At 49.5% G+C, this 9,370-nt stretch overlaps 1 protein-coding gene across 1 annotated transcript; it reads left to right on the forward strand.

Annotated features, from left to right (window-relative positions):
- Positions 1–2,479: 2,479 nt before the first annotated feature.
- On the forward strand, positions 2,480–3,236 carry LOC119297380 (low molecular mass early light-inducible protein HV90, chloroplastic-like). The gene has a single exon (XM_037575189.1). It carries the CDS (start codon positions 2,583–2,585, stop codon positions 3,099–3,101), a length of 519 nt encoding a protein of 172 aa, XP_037431086.1. The 5' UTR covers positions 2,480–2,582; the 3' UTR covers positions 3,102–3,236.
- Positions 3,237–9,370: the final 6,134 nt, after the last annotated feature.

Below are 9,370 nucleotides of genomic sequence, written 5' to 3' on the forward strand. Positions count from 1 at the left end.
TGGCGCCCGAGTCGCTCGTTGGAGCGACATGGGGACGAGATTGGAATGGGTGAGATTCATTCTATGCATTCATGTGTACTTCTCTCGGAGAATCACAACGGTTGGAGTGGTTTCGGTGATATGGGACATTTGGAAGACAAACAACAAAGTGTGCTTCTATGAGGGAATTTCCGCAGGAGCTATTTGACATCATTCACTTTATATGTCGTTACAATGATGATAGGACCAGTGTCCAAAAGGGAAAAGCGATGGTGATTCTTCGATGAAAATCCAAAAGACTCGTGGTGGTGATGACTGAGGTGTTTGATTGTGGCAAAGGATAGCCATCGGTGGAGCGGCGGATTGCGAGTTTGCAGACATTGCATCTTATTCAACACCTTGAGACCAAAAAACACTTGAGTGATCAACACTGTGATATCATATTTGGCACAATGCCTAATGATTTCCTTCAGCCAGATAAACCTCTAATTGTCTTGTTAACAAGTCTTGACATTGTTTGTTTTGTGCTTGCTTACCACATACACTCAGGGCGTGTTTGGTTACCTGTACCGTTTTTTGCTACTTTGCATACTTGTTCCAGTTGGGCCTGGCTGATCATATACAGGCTAAAAACCAACATCTGCATGTTGATTGGGTGCCTACATCGCCTCTAGCCTGAATGTGCTAAATCGAAAGGCTTGTTGTTTGATTGGTTGCCTACAACACGCAGTTCAACTATTAGCATTCATTCATATCGGCCTAGCTCTCCTATATTAACCCACCCCACTAACCCAGCATCGCACTCAAACCCTCTCTGTTTCACCACCTCTCCTCTTCCACCTCTCTATTTCATAGCCTCTCCCTCGCCATGAACTCTAACTCCAACCCCAACCCTTTCCCCTGGGGCATTGGATGGAGGGCCTTCTTCCTTTGGTGCTCGCTCGGTGACCGCAAGAAGTTCGAGCAAACCATGGAAGTGTGCTCGAACTTCAGCAGCTGCGATGACATGCACAAGGAGGCCGATGTTGTGCTCAAGAAGGCTACGCCGGACGAGCTGAAGACACTGGTTCCCGACCCAGCCGAGGGCGCGATGTTAGCGGACAACCTGTGTTGGGCCATGAATCAGGCAGACTTCGGTGACGGTCGACAACGGGCAAGATGGGCCAAGTACAGTCAGTACAAGGCGCCTCAAGACTAGCGTGCCACAACGTACTGGAGTAGTACGTTCGGTTCGCTGAAGTCCGATAACGACGATGTGCAGATGGTGGCCAGGGCGCCGGCGATAGGCGACCGTGCAAGACCCATCGTTCTTGACGAAGACGATGAGGAAGAAAAGAAGATGATTACGCTCCCCCGCCGCTCGACGCGACTCCAGGGTCACCGCGGCTAGATAATCCAATCCCCACCCCCGATGTAATCGAAAAATAACCTATGAGTCGTAGATGCAGAATCGATTGATGTGCTCTAATCGAATCCTCCCCCCTCCCCCGATGTGTTCAATCCCCCCTACCTCTTCAATGGCGTGCTCTAATCAAATCTAGCCCGAGTTGAAAGCAGTGAATGTACAGAGACGACGAGGTCTTACCGCCATGGCCGATACGCTCCGGTGGAGGTCTAAAGTCGTTCCGGTGGTTGCTGCCGCCGTCTTCGATCGATTCGCAGTAGAGCTCAGGTGGTCGCCGCCGTTGCCGCCGCCGGTGTGAGTGGGGAAGAGGGGAGAGAGTGGTGAGGAGGGGGAGGTGAGGGTAATTTATGACGACGCATCTCGAAACAACGCGACGTCTCGGGACCGTACCCATGCGTGCAACTGCCCACGCCCGCGTGCCTAGGGTTGCATCGCTCGGGCCTGGCTAAAGAAAAACGGCCGATTTGAGCGTTTCCAGGAATGCAGGCCCAAACGTGCATTAATCTTCGTGCTATGCAGGCCCAATAGTGAATGTGGGTAACCAAACGGGTCTTTTTCTTCCTGCACGGACCTGGCTGAGGCTAATGCGACCAACCAAACGTGTCCTATGTGGTCGTCTTGTTTTTTTTTTCTGAAAGCACTATCACTATGTGGTCGTCTTGTTAACAAGTCGGGAGATCCCTTTCATAAAAAGAAAAAATAGTTACCACTTTACCGGCAAGAATAAAGTTTACATACCCACACTAAAAAAGAATAAAGTGTACATGCTGCCTTCCTGCGGCCGCCACGGAGATCTCTCTAGTGCTTTTGTTAGCTTGAGCTAGAAACAAAACCCGAATCACATCACATAGTGCTGAGCGTCGATACAAGCTTCTTGTCCATTCTGGAGTCCTCCTTCGCAACTTGTCTGTCTGGTTGGCGTTTCCTGGAGCCCTCCGCACGGTGGCCTCGCTCCACGTAGAGAAGGTAATTCATGGCCGGGAGCAGTTCGCGACGTGGGCATCGCCGTGGCCACCGCGCGCAGCTCGTCGCGGGTTGGCCGTCGCGGAGCATGGCCTATAAATTGTGCCCACTCTCTCGGAACAATACATCATCAAACACTCAGCGACACAACAACAATCAGAACTGTACTAGCAACCATCTTTGCCTGTTGCAGCATCTGTAGCTTCCTTCTGCGCCTTCCATCCACGGCTGATTAATGGCAACCATGGTGACCATGAGTTCCTTCGCCGGTGCCGCCGTCCTGCCGCGGGGCTCGGCCGGTCGCTTCGGCGCCCGGTCTCTGCCAGCGCTGGGCCGACGCGCCCTCGTCGTCAGGGCACAAACCGAGGGCCCGAGCGCACCACCGCCAAACAAACCCAAGACGAGCACCTCGATCTGGGACACGCTGGCGTTCAGCGGCCCTGCGCCAGAGCGTATCAACGGGCGCCTTGCCATGGTAGGCTTCGTGACGGCGCTTGCGGTGGAGGCAGGACGTGGCGATGGGCTCCTCTCGCAGCTCGGCAGCGGCACCGGGCAAGCGTGGTTCGCCTACTCCGTGGCGGTGCTGTCCGTGGCGTCGCTGGTGCCGCTGCTTCAGGGCGAGAGCGCCGAGGGCAGAGCCGGCGCCATCATGAACGCCAACGCGGAGCTCTGGAACGGCCGCTTCGCCATGCTCGGACTCGTCGCGCTCGCGGCCACCGAGATCATCATCGGCGCGCCTTTTATCAACGTGTAAACTAGCTTTGTTGTCTCGACCGGATAACACAACATATGTAGCTAGTACTAGTAGGACATGTAAATGATGAGAGCTGATCATCTTTCAAATTCTTTGTAGTGCTTATACTAATTAAAGAGAGTTCATACTATCGGAGCTGCTTTGTTTCTCTTTCGAAACTTCTTTGTATGAAAAAATTGGCACATAGACTAAAGACCACCAATAGACTATAGATCAACAAGCTTCATGTACAAGCAGTTTAATTTAAAACATATTTACTAAATGCCTGGAAATTCACTCTATGACTTAAGTATAGCAAACAAACCTCGAAGAAGGTCAAATTGTGATGGGGTGCACTTAGATTTATTTTAAGGTCAAATGATGAATCAACCGACACTTCACCTTCAAATTTGCCATTCCCTCTCGAAACATAAATTCTTTCTCCAAACTGGTCCGATTTCCATGCAGTATATGTCATAGCTTTCGCAAAACCTTCTCAAAGTTTTACCTTGAATATTGATGCCATATGATGATACCCTGTCAGGTTTCATGTTTTTAAGATTCTATTTCTCGCTTTTTCTATAAATTAAAAATCGATAAGCTCCATGTCCGGGGTTGAGTCTTGGCACCCAGATGTTTGAATTCATTTTCTTTTCTTAAATAAAGCCTACGCACATACTAAAGAATACCGATAGTATTTTTCAATCCAATTTTACCATTTTTCTCATGCAGTCACAATTCAAATTCGAATTATATTCACTAAATGCCTGGAAATGCACTAAATGATATAAGTATAGCAATCCTGAAAATTGCCAAATTGTGGGTTGGAACATGTGATAATGTTTGTTGAGCATAGAAAAAGTTCCAAGATAAAACAATGAAGCAACCGGTCCCGCTGGACGGGGGCACACAACCCAATGGCTGTCGACGGCCACCATCGAGCAAGTCTCGACCCTAGACCTCTGGCCATGGCCTAGGTGAGTCTGCACGCCACCATGCCCATGGCGATCAACGCCGATCCGCCAATGGCACAACCGTGCAAGCAAGCTCAACCCAGACCGAACCACGAGTCGGGAGAGCACAACGCGGAAGCATGAACCAGTGCGGACAAGTCGGCCTTCTGAACCGGCTCGCCGACAGACATCCTCCACTACCAGAGGAGCCCCGCCTATGTAGCAAGGAACCGCCACCCCAGCACCAACCTAGACGCGCTCCAAGCTGTGCGACCCGGCTCTACCCAACGTTGCTCGTTGCCGCACGCCGCCCAGGAGGGGAACAGTGCGCGCCTCCAAGGCCAGGAGCAACAACCGCGGTCAGATCCGCCGTCAGCCGAGCGTCCCTGTGCGAGCGTCCTTGTGCAAATCATGGGCGATGTCAAGCACACTGTTTTGCATATCTAATCGGGTGTGATAATGGGGGCTTCACACACATTTCAGCTAGGTTCATCGTGTGCGATACAGGCACATGGTTTCTACTTATCTTATTGCTTTTATTTGAAATAAAAATAAAAAAATCTTCTAACAATGTCTTTCGAGATGACTATTCTTAAGCAGACAAAATTTCTAACAGGCGACAAGAGAGACATGAGTCTACCAAGATTGGTTACTAGTGATGAGAAGAGAAAAGAATGGTTGTGAACAATGATTCATCCATGATATATGCTTCATAGTTCATACCCATTGCAATGCGAAAATTGTGAATCCGAAGAGCATCTCAATGATTAAGGTTAGTATAGTATAGATCTAACATAAAAACTTACAATAATGGTGATAAATGCAATGATAGCATTAAGGTCATAGAATTAGTGATTCATGCATGTGCTGGTGAGACTCTACATCAAATAACAAATATGAGGTTAGAATGCATTTTACTTAGTATGATCTATAATGATGTGCACCCTATTCATTGGTCCTGCCTAGTTAATTTATATGATAATGCATAAGTGATCAATGACCGAGAGTGAATTGCAAACGCCTTGGGAAAAACAAATCTTTTGCAGCCCTCACAAAAAAATGAAGAAAAAAATGTACACCATGAAGAAAACCTCTGATGCAATAATTGGGAAAATAAAATGATGAAATCTACACTTACCAAATTAACTTGCGGGAAAATAATGGGGTTGACAAAGAGCAGCACTGTAACGCCCACGATGCGGCTATATCTCCCACGTGTCGAGGCACGACTTAGAGGTATAACCGCATGGTGTTTTAGTCGCTAGTGGGGTAATCTCCACACAATCCCATGTACTGAATAAGGGATAAAGAGTTGGCTTACAATCGCCACTTCACACAAATAACAAGTTAAACATACATCATCCAGAATACAATCAAGGTCCGACTACGGAACCAAATTAAAAGAAGACAACCCCAAATGCTAGATCTCCGATCGTCCCAACTGGGCACCACTACTGATCATCCGGAAAACACACATAACAACGATCAAGATTTTCATCGGGCTCTCACTTGAGCTCGGTTGCGTCACCTGCACTGGTATCATCGGCATCTACAACTGTTTGAAAGTATTTATGAGTCACGAGGACTCAGCAATCTCACACCCGCGAGATCAAGACTATTTAAGCTTAAGGGTAGGAAAGGATAGTGAGGTAGATCTGCAGCAAGCACTAAGCATATATGGTGGCTAACATACGCAAATAAGAGTGAGAAGAGAATCAACACAACTGTCGAGAAGCTAGAAGTGATCAAGAAATGATCCTGAAATTACTTACTTTCAAGCATAACACAAAACCGTGTTCACTTCTCGGACTCCACCGAAAAGAGACCATCACGGCTACACACGTGGTTGATGCATTTTAGATAAGTCAAGTGTCAAGTTATCTACAACCGGACATTAACAAATTCCCATCTGCCAAATAACCGCGGGCACGGCTCTCGAAAGTTTATACCCTATAGGGGTGTCCCAACTTAGCCCATCACAAGCTCTCACGGTCAACGAAGGATATTCCTTCTCTCGAAAAGACCCGATCAGTCTCGGAATCCCGGTTACAAAACATTTCAACAATGGTAAAACAAGACCAGCAAAGCCGCCCGATGTGCTGACAATCCCGATAGGAGCTGCACATATCTCGTTCTCAGGGCAACACTGGATGAGCAATCCATACAACTAAAACCAAACCTCAAGTTTCCCCGAGGTGGCGCTGCAAGGGGCTCTTGTTCGGACCAACACTTAGAGAAGCACTGTCCCGGGGGGTTAAAATAAAGATGACCCTCGGGTTGGCGGACCCAAGGGAAGGGTAATAGGTTGTTAGGCAAATGTAAAACCAAGGTTGGGCCTTGCTGGAGGAGTTTTATTCAAAGCGAACTGTCAAGGGGTTCCCATAACACCCAACCGCGTAAGGAACGCAAAATCAAGGAACATTAACACCAGTATGACGGAAACTAGGGCGGCAAGAGTGGAACAAAACACCAGGCATAAGGCCGAGCCTTCCACCCTTTACCAAGTATATAGATGCATTAATTAAAATATAAGAGATATTGTGATATCCCAACATATCTATGTTCCAACATGGAACAAAACTTCAACTTCACCTGCAACTAGAAACGCTATAAGAGGGGCTGAGCAAAAGCGGTAACATAGACAAACAACGGTTTGCTAGGAAGATGGGTTAGAGGCTTGTCATGGCAATATGGGAGGCATGATATAACAAGTGGTAGGTAGCGTGACATAGCGATAGAACGAACAACTAGCAAGGAAAGATAGAAGTGATTTCGAGGGTATGTCATCTTGCCTGAGATCCCGTAAGGAAGAAGAACGAGTCCATGAAGAAGACAGGCGGACGTAGTCGAACGAACCCTCACAACTCCGGAACGAAACCGAAGCTAACGACATAAGCAACCCGGAAAGAAGCAAGCAACATAATAAACAACCATCACATAAACATGGCATGATGCACAACCAAGTATGATGCATGTCCAGTTTAATGAGGCATGGCATGGCAAAGTGAACAAGCAAAACTACAAGTTAAGTGGAGCTTAATATGCAACGAGTTGCATATTGACGAAACGCTACATGACTTATTTAGTTCTCTCTCGTTTATGTACCCAACAAGGTTAAATGTTATTAAACATGGCAAGAGATGAAGCACAATAAAACTACCTAACTAGGCAAGTTTAAATGAGGTCGGAACAACAAGCAACAAGTCCAGAAAAACCTCATATGCATATTATGAATTCGGTACTGTTCTGACCTAAACCATATTTTAAAATTATTAAACATGCAAAGTGATGCCACCATGTTAAACTAGGCATTTTTCTACTCCATTTACATATAAAGTTTATTTAAATCCGAGCTATGGTTATTTAGTAATGAAATAAAGCATTTTAGCATGGCAATTAAGCAAAATAAACACAAACAGCAATTTGAACATGGATGAAAGTTGGAAATTATTAATCTACACAAAATTCTAAGCATTTTACATATATAACTTATTTTAATATGATGCACGGTTGGTGAGTTATTAAATGCATGATGTTGGAGGGCTTTTCTGCAAAACTGCAGTGCACTGGATAATTAGACAATTTCGTTCAGGGAAAAAAACAACATGGGCCGGAACAATGGGCGCAGCATATTACACAGCACCCAGGGGCGAGGGTTTGCAAGCGGGCGCTCACCAGCGTGGCCACTGGGCCGGGGCGAACTAGGCCTTGCTGTAGATGGGCCGGACGCGGGGCCCACTCACGGTCAACGGGCAGGTGCGGATCGGGGACCTCCCGATCGAGCAAGGCGTCGGCGACTCCGGCGCTCCGGCGAGCAGGTGGCGGCGGGGCCGAGCGAAGGGCGTTGGAGGTAGGCTGATGAGGTGGGGACAGCTCGGATCCGGGATGAGGGGGTTCGTCGGGGCTGGTTCCAGGCCGGATCGAGGCGAAGACGACGAGCACGGGAGGCGTGGCCCTCACGGCGGCCGACGCCGGCGAGCTCCTGCAGCGGGCGGCGCGACGAGCACGGGAGGCGATGATGGGGAAGGCAGGGTCCGGAGGGCGGCGGCGCAAAGGCAGCGGGTCGAGGTCGACAGGAGGCGGCGCTCCGGCGCGGTGCGCAATGACGGCAGGGCCCAAGGTCGCCGGCGGGAGGGGCGATGGCGGCTCTCTCCCGATCCAGCTTGGGGTCGAGCGGGAGGAGGCGCGGGCTTGCGCGAGGAACGGGCGGTGGCGTTCGGGCGGCCGCGCGGGCCTGTGCGGGCCGCGGCGGTGGAGGGAGCGGGGCTGGGACGCGTGGCGGCCTCCTGTTGGTGGAGGGCGGCGACTGCGGCGGCGCTAGCCGCACAGGCGGCGCCAAGTGGCGGAGGCAATGCGGCCGGGTGCGGAAAACGAGGCAGAGGGGGAGGTGGCGGCGGCTGAGGGTTAGGGGAGGCTAGGGGTAGGTTTTAGACTAGGATTAGTCCGAAAATGGACTAGGGGGTCTATATACAACAGGTTTTTCTAGGGTTTGGGTCTAGGGGGGTTCTATAGCGTTTCGGAGCCTCCGATCAAGATCGTGCGGTTCTAGACAGAGGGGGGGAACTAGGTGGGGTTTGTGGGCTGTGTAGGAGAGGTCTCAGGCTGAGAAGAGACAGACGGAAATGCAGCCCGGCAAGGTTTCCGGAGACCGAAAACGTCTGACATGTGACCGGCTATAGTGCCGCTATATGTTTAACGGTTGGGCTATCAAATGAGCACCGAATGCGATGAAACTTGACAGGCGGCCTACTGACAACATAACAACACCGCAAGTCAACTTTCAACCTACTCTGAGAACATTTTCCGGACACTTATAAAATAATATTTCAGACGTGCCGCGGGCGCGTGCAAGTGTGTCTGGGCTCAGAACGGACAATGGAAGGAACGGGGAGACCGGGACGGATGCAAGTTTCAAAAACATGCAGATGCAATGTGGATGATGTCATGACAAGATGCAACACGCGAGCGAATGGCAAGGCAACAACAGCGAAGAACTGGAAGACACCTGGCGCAACGGTCTCAGGGCATTACAAGCACACTCAACACAATCAAGTGTGTTTGGAAAAAGAAGAATACACAATCAAATGTGCATGCAAAAAAAGAAGAATGTAGCGAGAAGAAGGGGAGGAGGAACAGATTGATCTCATGCTCACACCTTCACTTTTGATAGTTATCTTCTACACACCATTAATATGATCTTTAGATTAGTTCTCTGCTCCGTGACCCCTCCCCCCCCCATGACCTCCTCCCCCCATGTGGGCGGCGCCGCGCTGCACCGGGGCCTCCCCGCCGGGCCTCCTTCTCCCCCCCCTAGCGAACGACCCTCTCGCTGCCGCC

This window comes from Triticum dicoccoides, chromosome 5A, assembly GCF_002162155.2.
Source record: "Triticum dicoccoides isolate Atlit2015 ecotype Zavitan chromosome 5A, WEW_v2.0, whole genome shotgun sequence".
Classification (NCBI taxonomy): Eukaryota; Viridiplantae; Streptophyta; class Magnoliopsida; order Poales; family Poaceae; genus Triticum; species Triticum dicoccoides.

Coding starts and splice junctions, on each gene's coding strand:
- LOC119297380 (XM_037575189.1), top strand. CDS start 2,583: ATGGCAACCATGGTGACCATGAGTTCCTTCGCCGGTGCCGCCGTCCTG.